Source organism: Macrobrachium rosenbergii, chromosome 1, assembly GCF_040412425.1.
Source record: "Macrobrachium rosenbergii isolate ZJJX-2024 chromosome 1, ASM4041242v1, whole genome shotgun sequence".
NCBI classification, from domain to species: Eukaryota; Metazoa; Arthropoda; class Malacostraca; order Decapoda; family Palaemonidae; genus Macrobrachium; species Macrobrachium rosenbergii.
This window is the reverse complement of record NC_089741.1, coordinates 2221476-2237547: the sequence shown is the minus strand read 5'-3', so window position 1 is coordinate 2237547 and position 16072 is coordinate 2221476. Positions and strand designations below refer to the sequence as shown.

Below are 16072 nucleotides of genomic sequence, written 5' to 3'. Positions count from 1 at the left end.
TTCACACTCTCCTACATTCTTACGTTAACCATTTATTTCTTTTTTTAAGGGTAATGCATTAAGCTAACTTTTATATGAAATTACAGTAACTTTAATTTCATTTAAAAGTTAGTTTAATACTGAATTTCCATCTTTTGATATCTAACATAAGAATAACTTCTCTCTCTCTCTCTCTCTCTCTCTCTCTCTCTCTCTCTCTCTCTCTCTCTCTCTCTCTCTCTCTCTCTCTCTCTCATGTTAGTCTCTCTTTCTCTGTTAATTCATAAATAATTTAACTTGATATTTTAAGTAAGGACAATCTCTCTCTCTCTCTCTCTCTCTCTCTCTCTCTCTCTCTCTCTCTCTCTCTCTCTCTCTCTCTCTGTGGTGTGTGTTATTCTCTGCCTCTGTAATAATTGATAAATAATTTCACTCACTTAAGTAAGGACAACCATTATCTCTCTCTCTCTCTCTCTCTCTCTCTCTCTCTCTCTCTCTCTCATAGTTAGCGCTCACACATTTTTACAACTTATTATTTCTCTGTACATCTTTACCTGTACAGTAATGTAGTTAGTTTAAATTGATCTAATTTTACCTGTACCGTCTACGAAGTGTAAGTGCGCTAGTGTGGCCAATACGTTCTAAAACATAGAGACATAACAACCAAGAGTTGTATTAGTCAAAATAAAATACACTGTTTGTTCACGAAAAAGCATTTTAGAACAAAGCGAAAGAGATAGAACGAAGTTATTAAAAAGAGGTTGAGAAGACTTCTAAAAATGGATCGGTCAGAAAGGGAGGGAGACAGAAATTCTCTTCCAACTCTCTATTTTTATGTCAACCATTTATTTCTTTTTTTAAGGGTAACATATTAAGCTAACTTTTAAATGAAATTACAGTAATTTTAATTTCATTTAAAAGTTAACTTTATAATTTGGGAGCATGATTAGGGTCATATTTAGTGTTTAAACCTTACAAATAAGCATTTATTAGTATTTTTAGTGACAGTGCCAAACTTACGCAAAAATTCACCCTGCACGAGGGGTTCTGGAACCTAACCTCGGTTAGTTTGGGGTATGACCGTATGCTGACATATTCAGAGGTTCCTGTCGATCAAGCACTATTAGAGTTAACGTAAATATAAGAGTTTCACTTATTCAATTTTGCAATATCAAGTAATCTAGTATTAAGTGTATTAGTTTTAAGGAATTAATATGTAAGGACGTATTTTTAAGGCAGTTTATGGAAAGCTTTGTTTTGGCTTCGTTAGTTTGCGCCTCCTCCCCGCTCATTAAAGTGTTTGAACTATCGTATTAACGATTGTGGTCTTTTGTTTACCTTTTCTTGAGAGTGGTGCGACTCCCGTGTGGTGACGATTGGAGGACGGTGTTTTGTCTGAACAGTTCGGGCCGTACTTTGCTTCCTGAAACATCTGCAGTTGGCGTTTAGTGGATTACTCCTTGAAAATTGTTTTTGAAGCTGCCCTTCGCAGGCACAGTTCTGTCACCTGCGACGTCTTGTGTCCTGTAGCTGTCGCAGCTGTCTTTGTCACCTGCGACTTTGTCGTGCTGCCACCTTGGTGGATATCCTTGTCCAAGGAGTTGGGTGCCGTCGCTTTTTCCCGGTGCTCCCGGAGTTTTGAGCAGCTTTCTATGATAATTTCAAGGACGCCCTTATAAGCTGCAGTTGAAGGAGCAATCTGGCTCGTGAGGTGGCAAGTAGGGAGAAAAGCACCAGGTAGGAGTCTGTTTTTGTGTTGGCCGGGCAAGATCGCCACCAGCTTCCCCCTCATCTGTGGTTACCTGTGTGTTCGTCCCCTCTCCTGTTAGCTGAGTCCAGTTGTGTTGAGAACACTGCCTCCCTTAAGGCGATAAGTTTATTTTGGATCACGGCTTTTCGTCTCTGAGTGAGGAGGTTTGAACTGTGTAAATATAATTCTATTTTACTATCTTTAAGTTTATATATATATATACGTATATTGTTAGGATAATTCTATATCTATCTGATTATTTATAGACCCTGATGGTCTCTTTGGCTAATTAGCCTGATTATTATCTAGTATTAGTCGGTGTGTGTTTAGATTGTAATTTGTAGGTAGGAATTTAAGTGTTTTCTCTCTTTTTCGACCTTTTCCTTCTTTCCTCCATTATTAGATATAGGTATTTATTGGTATTAAGTTTGGGTCTGGCCAACCTCTGAAAGACACATTATTCTTGTCAGTTTTTTTTTAATTTATGCTTCTCTTCTTTTATTATCATTTCTGTCTAGGGTTTAGCTCTTTAGCTGTTAGGTAATCCCACGGGATAAATTAAGGACTAGTGTGAGTCCTAGGTACTTGCAAAATTGACTTGGTGTTTTTTTTTGCTTGTTAATAAATATTATTGAGTTTTCCCGAGTGTTTTCGTTTTCCATTGACCATTGTCTGCCAGTTACCTGTGTACATCACTGAGCATACCTAAAGTTTAATTAGAGTGCACAAAAGACCTGCACCACGGCCCAAACAGGGTCTTAAGAAGCACGAGCCTAAATCCTCCCTCACAATTCGAGAGAGGAAAGAATTAAGAACTGGAAGCAGATCTTCATTCTCCATAAAGAGAATTGAAGAAGAAGCTGGCCCTGAGGGGACAGCTTCTACAGTGACGATTGGACACCGAAGATGACTAGCTCTAGCCAGGCTGGCTGCTACCAAAGTTGGGAACATGGGAGTGGAGACAGAATGGAAGTTCGATGAAAAGTGGCTGAGACCCAGGGGAAAACAGATACTTCACCTGAAGGATATCCACTGCCAAGTCTCAGCTATGTTGCTGTCATATAGACCAATTCCTCGTTGGACGAGTCAGTAGAGTTCTTGGCTAGCACTCTGCTAGGCCCGAGTTTGAGTCTCCGGCCGGCCAATGAAGAATTAGAGGAATTATTTCTGGTGATAGAAATTCATTTCTCGCTATAATGTGGTTCAGATTCCACAGTAAGCTGTAGGTCCCGTTGCTAGGTAACCAATTGGTTCTTAGCCACGTAAAATAAGTCTAATCCTTCGGGCCAGCCCTAGGAGAGCTGTTAATCAGCTCAGTGGTCTGGTTAAACTAAGGTATACTTCTTTTTGTCATATAGACCAATAACTTGGTAGTCATTCCTTCATCAAGGCACCAGCAGGAGAACACCATTCTGAGAGTTCTCCCTTCCTTTCCTCCCTCTGTCCTCTTCCTGATGGAGAGGGGGTGGAAAGAGACACATGTATGTGCACTTTCTAAGAAGAGAATTAGGAAGGCTCGGTGTTCTGCGAGCATCCTTGGAGCCTGAGACTTCTTAGGGGCTGAGGAAGGGCTAGACCGCCATTGTCCAGAGGACAAGGCAGTTGCCCTGGCACGTTCCTATTTATGTGAAAGAGGGAGGCAGAACCAAGTAAAGGCCCATTCCTGAGGGAATGTGACGACTCAGGACTTACTAGACTGGAGATCAGAATCAGTAAAGTGTTCGTCTTCTTAGCACCAGAATTGCCCATAGGTTGCTGTCTGGTGCTGGGTAGGCCAACCCACCCCCAAGACTGGAACAGTCTCTAGAGGGCAGAGACCTCTTCAGGAATGACCGCATCTGAGGAGGCAAAGCCTTGAAAAAGTGAAGGACCACTGATTCATAAGGAGACTACCTGGAGGGACATCATAACAGTGTCCTCCAGGTTTGCAGTCTCTTGTTGTGAGAGGGAACACCTTTTGCGGCAAAGAGAAACAGCGAGAGATCCAAGTCCGGACGAGCCAGAGTCAGGACAATCTGCTGGTCAGCATAAGACTCCTCCAAGGCAAGAAGAATCGCTTGTCGAGGAAGAGGAAGGGGAAGGAGCTTGATTGGATGGCTCCACCAAAATGAACTCCTTGTCCAGGGAAAAGGCATTCATCTGGTCGAGAAAGCCCTTATAACAAGCAAGGAATGTGGCAGCACCAACACAACCCCTTGCTAGTGGGGCAGAAAACAGAAAAATCGTGCAAATGATGATACAAGCATCAAATTTGGCACAAGTGTCCTCCAAGGTATACTAATCAAATCTGCCTGATTGGCCAATTGAAAATCCAAAATGGCGGCCATTTTCAAGATGGCTACCAAAATAACCACCCAAAGTAGATGTTTTGCTTAGAAATATTTGTAGTTGTCGGATTTGCATGATCTAAGTGTGGATTCCTATGTTTTGAAGCCTGCTGAACTATATTTTCCTGTTTAAAAAGCACTCTGAGACATATATCTCAAGATGACCACCAAGATGTCTGTCTTTCTCTACATAAGTTTTGTTCCGGCTAGTACATTTTCAAAGTTATGCATACCATGCTGCTGTTTCTCGATCTGCTACTGTTCACATATGCAGCTGCAGAGTGATGTGCAGGGAAGCTCTGCCTGAGAGCACTTGCATCTTCCTTTGCAAACCTTCTTACAGGAGCACTTTGTCAATTCTTGACAGCTTGCTGCAATCAGTAGTAGTGTCGTCCAATTATCTGCCATGCTTCTCTTTTCTGTGTCCACCCCCATTCAGCTGGACTGCTCATGTGTGGATTACAGTGGGTTGCCTAGCCCCAGATGATCCCAGCCTGGTAGGCTGCACGCTTTGCATGTTCTCTGAGGGCTGCCTGTGTTGGTGGAACTGAGTTGCACGGCCTCTGCTTGCGGGCAAACAGATCTAGTCTTGCTTCATCCACACCAGTGGCTGTGCTTGATCTGTCGTACATGAGGACAACGAATCTTTCCAGCCTCTGCATGTCCAGATCACGAATCAATGTTGGATGCTGGCTGAGATTGATGAATGTTTCAGTAATATCATCAAATACATTCCTAGTCTGTCATGCAGATTTCTTCACTTTTCTCACGGAAGGCAGACACAATATCCCATCCAGTGAATGCATGAAAGTAGGGGATCCCTCTAGCTTTCTCAAGCCCAATTGCAGAAACTACCTCATGGACTGGAATCCATTGCATATGGGCTCCTTGGCCAAAGGCAATCCACATTTCCTGAAGACCTAGTTTCTGGAAGGATGGCAGTACAGATATTGCTATGACTAGCACATCTGTGTCATTAGCCTTGATGATTATAGACTTGCTCCCGTCAGTCGTTGCATCCCTAGCATGAACAAATATTCGACTGTCAGCTTCTTCGTGACAACATGGGGACACAGCATCCAGAGACTTCACTGTGTTGCTAATGGCATTCTCTCCTTTTGTGATGATGACTGTGCTCATCGTTTCTGCTTCACACATCTTTTCGGCCAGGAAGTGAAACAGTTCAGTCTTGCTGCTGGGGTCACGTAGGAAGCTTTGCCAGTTTCCTGGTGTCTTGCTTGTTCCTGTCACTCTTCTTCTGATTCCTTTCCCCCTTTTTGACCTCGTCTCTGATTTCAGACTTTGATTTCTTGTATACATCAAAGACTATGTCCACCCACTTGTACCAAGCACCATAGGATTCCACCTTTGGGATGATGTCTTCTTTGGCATGGTCATTAAATGTCTTTGAAGTATGTGGATGCGAGGCACTGATAAGTGGTGAGCCATCAATGATGATTGCATCTCCCTTTGGTTCTCCCACTGGGACATTCACTTGCGCTTCAAGAATTTCAACCAGCTGTGACTTCTGACATGTATGAAGCTTGCCGCTGTCACTGAGAGATGCAGGGTATGACTGATTCTCATGCTTGAAGAATTCTTGCAAGTCACACTGTCTGTTCTGGCTTGAGATGAACAGTTGCTAGAATAACTGACAGTCATCTTTTAGGACTTTCTCCTTGAAAATTCCCTCAGCCTGTTCTTGTTTGAAGAATGAAACAGGGTTCTTCTTGATTGGATGATAGAAAAGACTTTCAGCTTCATCCTCTAGCCCTTTCATAAATGATAGGAACTGCTCTTTGCCTCGCCGGTGATGTGTAGCTACCATTTCAGCTAGCGTTGGGTCTGCAGTATTCTTTGTATCTAACACCATCAGGTCTGCTGATTCTTCTTGGAATGGGTTACCCATCTCCTGCATCACTGCAGAGAGTGATTTCACCTTTTCAAAGAAAGATTTCTGGGCACTTGGTGTCTGCTCATGGTGTCTGCTGCTGTATGCGGCATCCTTCACACCAGACATAGCCTCGTATTCAGCTAGTAGACGACTAACTTCAGGTCCAGTGACCATCCACCTACGAAGTGCTGACGGGTCTTCTGTCAACCCAATTGCTCCTCCGTCACCTTTGATCACTGCATTATTGTGCTCGTGCGCTTGATCAATCGCCATGCCAGAGAATTCTCTTCGTGACTTGTAAATGACGAAGTTACCATTGTGAAACTCCTTGGCCACGTCTGGATGATGTGGTTCGAATGACATCATATCTCGGAGGTGAATAGTGATCCACCGGGCATAGATAACATTGTTATTTGCAAAGAAGTAAGGCACCAGTTCTGAAAGTGCTTCACAGTGCAAGTTGAAGTCTCCTTCTCTGAATGAGCGGATGAGGGTGAATATCATGAGTTCCATGTCCAGCACCAGACTCCAGAATTGGAACTGCGGACTCTCTTTCTTCCGTTTTTCACACCAATCCTCAAAGGTTATTTCTGATGTGCTAGATTCTTCAGAGCAGAAATCATGATATGCCTTCTTCATCAGTTTGTACAAGCTGCATGCTGTAATCTGGTGTGCTTGTCTTTGTGACACTGGATGCAGATAGGTAAGACTCTGATGTACCAGATGGGGCCACCCCTGCTTCCACAATGGCACTGGTCCACCCACTGTCTCGTAGTAATGTTCCTATCGATCTCAGTGAAGCCATTTCTATATGAAGGCCTCCGAACATGACAACAAACTTGTCCTCTCCATATTCTTGCCATTTCCACTGTATTTGTTTCACAAGAGCATACAACGGTTGGTCAGCAACAATTACAGGTGTCTGCTGTGAGTTCAAAAAAGCCACTGTATCACGGACCTTCTCCATGGCATGCTTGATAGTTGTAACAGAGTGTGCCTGATCTCGCCACATAGGCATCATTGCTGATATGCTCACTTCAAATGGACGGTGCCTTTTCTCTGTTGCATGATATGCTGACTATGTGATGCTGACTGCATCAGCCACTTTCTCAGTGAGGAAGACTTCCTCCAACCAAGAATATTCTTCTTTCAAATGTGACCTGGTCGACTCTGGTGCTGATAAGGATTGGCTTGCAACTGGAGGAGGATTGGGGTTTTTGGTGATGTATGCTGGTCGAATATTGGTGTATGCTTCTGGAAGCTCTGGAACTTTTTTAACCTTCATTTTTTACTCTATATCTAGTTTCAGTGGATCATATTCATCACCAGGATTTCCTGTGTTTGGATGCTGGAAAATGGACAAACTTGTACCGTGTAAAGATGTTTCAGCTATGGTAGCAGTCAGATTATGATTTATGTTGTCAGCTGCTCCAGTTGTGAACAAATTCTTTCTTAAGACTGGGGGACAGATTACTCCATCTTCCACATACTGTGCAACAACTGCTTCTCCTAACTGTGCTGAAATTTCTAGGACTCGGTCATATGATATGCTGAGCCTATTCTCATGTAGCATTTCAATTACTTGTCTCTTCCTCATCTTGGCAAATACATACAGGCCCATGTAGACTGCAAAATGTGGCTCCCGGTCCTTGGAATGCCTGTGGACATCTGTTCCTTCCTTGTATTTGGCGAAGCAGTTGTACTGTAGAAGTTGTGATACAGCAAAGTCTGATTTCAACGCTACATAATGGAGCTGGGACTTGATGTCTGCACCATGTTCAATCACGCATACAAACTGAAGCAGTGATGGTGGCACAGCCTGTTCTACGTCTTTGTCATGAAAACTAGTGCTGAAATTCGACTTCTGACGGAGCATGTCTTGTCTTATTATCCCAGCAGCTTTTGCTAGATGGATCACTTCACCATAACGGAATGCTTCCGATAGGAATGAACCTACACCAGTTTCAACAGCCAACAGAACTTCTCGTCCTTGGCGATTAGCTTGCAGCTGTGGAATGTGCAAAAGCAGCTGATCCTTGAGTCGAGTAGGATGAACATCAGGCGAGTCAACACCAAGCTGTTCCAGCCTCTGCTGTAAAGCTTAGTCAAATCAGCAAGCTTGAAAATAGGTGGCCTCTCACTGGCATTTTTCATCTCGCAGATGTAGGTGACTAGCTCAGAGAAAGCAACTGGATATGCATCTTTCCAGTGTTCCTGTGCTTTATCTTGCTCCCGCACCTTTAGGTATGGTTGTTCTCGGTTATACAATGCCACAAACAGCTAGGGTGATATTTCATTTCTTGGGCTACGACACCTCCTGCACTTAGTTTGGCGAGAAGTTTTGTATCACTGAGTGTTTTGGCACATTCATTTATTCTCCTATTCACTTGCATTGTCATTGCTTCTCTAAGCTCCCCTCCTTCAGGTTCGCAAAAGAAGCATTCTTTTGTTTTAGTTTCTTGGAGCTTTCGTGGAATCTTACTTCTACTGCCCTCATCACTAAAACCTACATGACTTAAACCTACATGACTTGCTCTTTTTTCAGCTGGGGCAGGAGGCACAGCAGGAGAGGCCCAGTGGCTTAGCTGCCAGGGCAACAGGAGCAAGAAGATGGGAGGCACAGCAAGAGCAGATGAGACCACAAGTACAACAGGAGTGCCAGAGAACAAACAGCGGTTGGTCCCTCTTGTCAGGGCACACTGTTGACACCGACATGGGGATCTTAGCCATTACCATCACCATGGTCATCGTCAAGTATCCACTGTATGAGGGCAGCCTTCCTGCCACAGGGGAACTTCAGCTGCCCTTACAATGCTCACTGTCAACCCGGAGAAAAAAGCAAAAAAGACTGGTAACGGGAGACTCCTCTCGCTCTGAGGGGGATTGTCCTATGAAACGAGAGGAGGTCCCTGAGAAGAAGTCATCTGACCCTCCCAGCCGATCTTTGCTTGACATGCGAGCAAAGAGGATGAAGGAGAAATCTCTCCTGAAGGAGAGAGAGCCAAAGGGAAGTTACCAGATGGAACAAAGGAGCAGTCACCAAGGGCGCTGTTGGAAGCAAATAACCTCCTGATGACACCCGGCAACCCCCTCCCGATAAAGTTCCTCCCGGCAAAGCTACCCACAGTGCAGGCCGCAAAGAGCAACACTCGCACAAGACAGAATTGTCCATCATGCTCCTGTACAAGGAGCGAAGTGCGTGAGGCCCAAATGACCGGGGAGTGAAAATTTATGCCCCTGGCCACCAAAACCCAAGAAACACACGCTGGGGAAAGATGGGCTTACCGCAAGGCTATCAAAATCGTGGGTTTGTATATTAAAAAATATTAAACACAATATATACACACAACAACACAAAAGATCCCAACAGGAAAGAAGAGCTTAACGACAATCAGACAAAGAACTCCGAAACCACGTCTACACAACATGATGGCTGAAAGCAAATTTGGAATGTTTACATCCGGGCAGGTGGGACTCCTGCCTACGGGACAGTAGTTACTGCCTAACCACATTGTTCAAGAGTTTTAACAGCCATTTCCAGCTTCACTGTAAGTAATTCCTAATGTAAAGGACTGATGGTTTTATATCGCATAGGAACAAATGAAAGTTCCTTTATAGTGCAACAGTGACATTAATAAGATAATAACTAATAAAAAGAAACCTTAGAGAACTTACAGATCATTCTGTAACAAATAAATGGTCAGCAGTTGTTCATAAACGTGGGATGGTGGCACACCATTAGAGCCTGTGAAGATAAAAAGCCTTTCATTAAAAATGATATTGTGACTATTATTTTGGACAAATAACCTATTCAGATCCTACTGGAAAATATTGCAGGAAAGGTAAAATTTCATAAAGCTGAGCCAAGGGTCATAGGTCATTACAAAAATACCAGTAAACATTGCCAGTGCATATTTTGTTACTGAACAAAATATGCCCGAAATCTGCTTGACTTTGTGTACGCATGGTACTCTTATAGCTTCCTATTATAAGGCATGCTAATCACAGCTTCATATAGCAAAGAAAACTGTTTTGTTAGCAATAAAAAAATAGACATTTTTATAATATAATTTATTTTTAAATATGTACCTCTCTATTATGACAGCTGTATTTCCCGCATCAGGCAGGAAGACGAAAGAGTGTGAAAAGTAAGAAATTACCATGATACTTTAGTTTGAACTGTCTACTGACGCATTCCTTTCAGATTGTTCAGCATGTATAGTTTTCCATTCAGTTTTTCTTCTCTACACATGAGTCAGGAAGTAGGGGATACATAATAGAGAGGTAAGTTATTTAAAAATGATATTTTCATAATAAAATAAATTTTTGAACATACTTACCCTGGTAGTTATATATATAGCTTAAGTCCCTGACGTCACGGCAGAATTTCAAAACTCATGGCAATCGCCGATGGGTAGTCAGGTGTACCACTAGTGCGCCCTCTACCCAGGTACCTTGAACCATTCCAACTGTTCCTCAGATCTTCCATGCCCCTAGTCTCTAGAGGGGAGGAGGGTGGGAATTTAATCATGTATAACTACCAGGTAAGTATGTTCAAAAATTTATTTTATTATGAAAATATCATTTTTAAACATCTGACTTACCTGGTAGTTATATATATAGCTGATTGACACCTTTGGTGGAGGGTCAGAGACAGCCAACATCTTTGGAATTTTGCTTAAGGGTTAATAAACCAACTTAAGGTTCTTACCTGGTTTAAGGAAGCTGACTTCAATGAACTCCCCTCATTATGTCTGCTTTCCTTAAGAGGTCCAGTGATCCACTCAGGGGGCTGAAGACCTCTAGGAGCTGCCAACCGGTGTACCAACCTCTATGTGACAGACAACCTATAATACCCTTGTTCCAGGCGCTGCCAAGGAACAAACTGATTACCTGACTAAAATCAATGATTGCGGAAGATTGCGTCCAATCTCCACAAACAACCATAACATTACAACTATTCCAAGGCAAGAATCAAGGGCATCGATTTATGGGATTGCAGCTGGGTAGTCCTTCTCCCACTACTGAGTTAGCTGCTATAAATGGTCCCAGTGTATAGCAGTCGTCATACAGACAACCGTTTGTACTTGCTTCAAGTAGTGTCAGGCAAACACTGACTTGCTTCTCTAGAAGGTAGAGTCCATGATACTTTGTAGGACCTATTCTGTTTAAAGGCTACTGAGGTTGCAACCGCTCTGACCTCATGGGTTTTAACCTTTAGAAGCTTCAGGTCCACTTCAGGGGCTGCATTCTGAACAACGCTTCCCTTATCAACTGTCTCATGAAAAAGGATAACGCAATTCTTTGACATTGGTAGAGAGGGCTTCTTAACTGAACACCAAAGCGCCTCTGACTTGCCTTGTAAACTCTTTCGTCCTGTGCAGGTACGCTCTCAGAGCTCTTACCAGACAGAGGACTCTCTCTAACTCCTCACCTGCGATCTCTGTCATATTCGTAATCTCGAAAGTCTTGGGCCATGGTTGTGAAGGACGTTCATTCTAGCTAAAAACCCCAGTTGTAGCGAGCAGATAGCTTTGCCGTTCCTAAAACCGACGGTTTTATTGAAGGCATGTACTTCACTGACTCTTTTAGCTGTTGCCAACTGTCAAACCAAAAATAGAGTCTTCATTGTGAGATCTTTAAATGAAATCTCTTGCAAAGGTTCGAACCTATCGGACATGAGGAACTTTAGGACCACGTCTAGGTTCCACGCTGGTGAGTTCTGACTTTTCTCCTTGGTAGTTTCAAATGATCTGAGAAGATCTTGGAGATCCTTATTGGCAGACAAATCCAAGTTTCTGTGTCTGAAGACAGCTGCCAACATGCTCCTGTATCCCTTAATAGTCGAGGCTGAAAAGTTACGTCTCCTCTTAAGGTAAAGAAGAAAATGCTGGCTATCTGGGTCACAGAGGTACTGGAAGAGGAAACGGAGTTGTCCTTACACCAACCTCTAAAAATATCCCACTTGGATTGGTATACCCTGATGGTAGATGACCTCCTTGCTTTGCGATCGCTCTAGCTGCTTCCTTGAAAAGCCTCTAGCTCTTGCGAGTTTTTTTCGATAGTCTGAAGGCAGTTAGCTGTAGTCCTTGGAGGTTTTGGTGATACCTTTCCAAGTGGGGTTGTTTGAGTAGATCTGGTCTTAGAGGCAGACTTCTCGGCGTGTCCATCATCCATTCCTGCACCTCTGTGAACCATTCTCTTGTCGGCCAAAAGGGGACCACTAGAGTCATCCTGGTGCTCTCGTGGGACACGAACTTCTGAATGACTTTGTTTATGATCTTGAACGGGGGAAAAGCATAAACATCTAGGTTGGACCAATTTAAAAGGAACGCATCTATGTGTATATTGCCTCGGGATCTGGCACAGGAGAGCAGTACGTCTCCATCCTCTTCGTTTGAGCCGTGGCGAAGAGGTCTATGCATGGACGTCCCCCATCCGCCACAATTCTCTGCAGACATCTTGGTGAAGAGTCCATTCTGTTGCCAGGACTTGACCTTTCCTGCTCAGACTGTCTGCTCTCACATTTCTTTTCCCCTGAATGAAACGTGTCAATAATGTCACATTCTTCTCTTTGGCCCAGAGAAGGAGTTGTCTCGATTGTTTCGCACAGAGACCTGGAGTGGGTTCCGCCTTGTTTGTTGATGTAGGCCAACGCCGTCATGTTGTCGGAGTTGACCTGCACGACCTTGTCTTGGACTGAGTGTTGTAACTCTTTGAGGGCTAAAAATATTGCAGTCAGCTCCTTTTGATTTATGTGGAGCTTCTCTTGCTCTCTGGTCCAGAATCCCAATACTTCCAACTTTCCCAATGTTGCTCCCCACCCCTGAGTCCGACGCTGGCCGGAGAACAACACTAGGTCTGGGTTCCTCTGTTTTAATGAAAGGCCTTCCTGAAGCTTGACTGGGTCGTTCCACTACTGAAGGCATTGTTTCATCGCCTCTGAAATGGGGATACACTCTATCTCTAGCCCCTTTTCTCTGCTCCCAATACCGATTGAGGTGGAATTGGAGTGGGCATAGTTTAGTCTTCCTGAGGAAACAAACTGTTCTAGCGAGGAAAGGGTCCCTAGCAGGCTCATCCATTCCTTTGCCGAGCACATCCGTTTCCCAGAAAGTCCTTTAGTTTTACCAAGGCCTGTTCCATCCTTGATGGTGACGGAAAAACCCGAAAATCCCGAGACTGAATCCTCATCCCTAGACACAGGATCTCTTGAGATGGGGTTAGATGTGACTTCTGCCTGTTTACCAAAAGTCCTAGTTCCTCTGATAAACAGATTGTCGTTTGAAGATCCTCCAGACAGCGATTGAAGGAAGAAACTCAGAAGAGCCAGTCGTCCAGATACAGAGAGAGAGGCCCTGATGCCTCTCGTGTGCAGCATTCCCGCTACATTCGACATCAGTCTGGTGAATATTTGGGGCGCAGTGCTTAGGCCAAGCAAAGAGCCGAAACTGGAATACCTCTTCCTTGAAGACGAATCTCAGGTATTTCTTGGAGCCAATAATGGGTGGATAGGAATGAGGAAGAGATATGCATCCTGAAGATCCAAGGAAACCATCCAGTTGTGTTGTCTGACTGCTGCTAACACTGATTTTGTTGTTTCCATGTTGAACTTCGTCTCTTTGTACAAAGACATTGAGGGCACTCACGTCCAATACTGGTCTCCACCCCCGAGCTCTTGGGAACCAGGAAAAGGCAGTTGTAAAATCCTGGCGAATCCAGATTTTGTATTTTCTCTATTTTGTCGTTCTTCTGCAATAATAAGGAAACTTGCTGTTGAATCGCCTGTGCCTTGGACTCGTCTCTGTATCTAGGCGACAGATCTATTGGTTTGTCTGCCAATGGGGGCTTTCTTAGGAAAGGGATTATGTATCCATCCTTGAGTAGTTGAATGGACCAAAGATCTGCTCCTCTTTTCTTCCACACCTGCCAGAAGTTGAACAGCCTGGCACCTACCGCTGCCTGAAGGGGAAGAACGTCAGATCCTGTTTCTTCCCTGTCTAGAGCCACTTCTTGTTGTAGATCTTCTACCCGCCCTCGAGGAACCTCTACCTGAGGGCCGACCACGAAAGGGCTGAGATCCCTGAAAAACAGAAGCCTCAGCCTTACTCTTTTTAGTGATGAAAGTTGTTGGTAGGACTTTCCTTGCTGTCTTCGATATAAGATCTTGTGTGGTTTTCTGAGCTAAGGATGTAGAGACCTCTTTTACCAAGTCTTGAGGGAAGAGGTGAGAGGAAAAAGGGGCGTAAATTAGTTCCGATTTCTGACTGGATGTGACCCCATTAGCTAGGAAAGAGCAAAAATGGGCCCTTTTCTTCAGGATTCCTGCTGAGGAAAGCGCCGCTAATTCGCTGGCACTGTCTTTGATTCCTTTATCCATACACAACATCAGATGTACAAGTTCTTCGGTGTCGGTCATGCTGAATAATCCCATCTTTCTTCCTAACGCTCCCAGGGTCCAGTCCAGAAAATTAAAGACCTCAAGGCCCTAAAAATTCCTTTGAGGAGGTGGTCCAACTCTGATGTTGACCAACAAGGGTTCTCCCCATGGCCACCGGCGAGATGAGTCAACAAGATTCGAGAAGTCTCCTTGGGAAGAGGCAGGTATTCCAAGGCCGAACGATTCTCCAGTTTGATACCAAACGCTCGACCTTGAAGCTAGTTTGGCTGGAGGAAAAACAAAGCCGTCTTTCCTTGTTCCTTCTTTGAAAGCATCCATTCGTTCATCATTTTAAGAGCTCTCTTGGACGAGCGGGACAAAACCATCTTCATAAAAGCTGACCCCTTAGACGCCTTCCCAAGAGTAAATTCTGAAGGTGGGGAACGAGGAGCCATCGGAATAAAGTTTTCAGGGAAAACTTTTAAAAAAAGTTTCATAAGTTTTTGAAGTCTGATGAAAGTTGATGGCCTTTACTATCGTCTTCTTCCGAAACTTCTTCGATATGATCCACAGGAGACTGAGGGATATCATCAATCTCTTCTTCTGATTGACCAAAACCAAAGTAGCGACATCTTTCAAAATATCACCTTGACGCTTTCGGCATCCTGGTGTCCAGTCTCTTGATGTCTGGTGTCTTGGCGTCCATCTTCTTGTAGTAATAAAGTATGGCGTCGAGCCTCCTGACGCCTGGCGTCTTGGCGCCCAGAGCTTCTTGACGCCTGGCGTCTTGGCGCCCAAACGTGGACGCCTGGCGCCCTGGCGTCCAGATTCTTGGCGTCTGGCGCCCTGGCGCCCAAGCTCTTGACGCCTGGCGCCCATCCTCTTCGCGCAACTCGGGCGTCCTGGCATCCAGACTTCTGACAATCGTTGCCCGCCCAACCTTAAGGTCGCTTGAGAACTGGCGCCTGTGCGACATCTGTCAAAAGCTTCCTCAGACTGACGTAAAATGATTGAGGCCTCTTGAATAGGAGAAACATTCTTCCCACGTTCGCTGTCCCTCCACGCACCTTGAAGTCACTTGAGAACTGGCTGCCTTATGCGACATCGGTCAAAAGTTTCCACAATGCGACGTACAGCCATAGGTGGACAAAAGTCTGCATCCGTCTTTTCTGCAGGCTGCAAGACTTGCATCAGGGAAGAGAGTTTCCGTTGCATGTCCTGAATTAGACTGATTTGCGGAGCTACCTGCTGTTGGGGATCGACAGGGGGAGCTGCAATATCAACTACTAATTCATTTTCTTCGATGAGACGTTGGAAATGGCGTTCGGGACGCGCTTCCGATCTCATTTCGTCATCATCAAAAGCAGACGGCCGACCGTGCGACAACATACGTCTGCTTTTCACTGGAGAGCAATCGTCCGAACTAAGAGGGGAACGCTCTGGACTGCTCCAGTGACTACATCCCGGAGTAGGAAGCGTCAAATCCCGACGCCGCTCCACCGAAGGAAGTTTCCTTTTGAGGGGTCTCGATACGGATGTATGACGCCAGCCCCGTCTAGTAACAGCGTCTTCCGACGAGGACGAAAACACTTTAACCTTGCCATTCCTATGGCGAGGGTGGCGTCCTGGAAGTGTCAACAGGTACGCTCAAGGGGACGACTGCTCGGTAGCTAAAGCCTCTCGCCTCCCTTCGTCTGCTGAATAACATTCCTTCTCACAGGGGTTGGTGAGCTTGTAAGAGG

At 44.6% G+C, this 16072-nt stretch overlaps 1 protein-coding gene across 1 annotated transcript in view; it reads right to left on the bottom strand.

The window, feature by feature from the left end:
- The window catches only part of CSN8 (COP9 signalosome subunit 8), a 129973-nt gene that overhangs the window by 48317 nt on the left and 65584 nt on the right, over positions 1 to 16072 (bottom strand). The window contains 1 exon segment of the mRNA XM_067106043.1: positions 9626 to 9695. Coding sequence (XP_066962144.1) covers positions 9626 to 9695 — 70 coding nt within the window.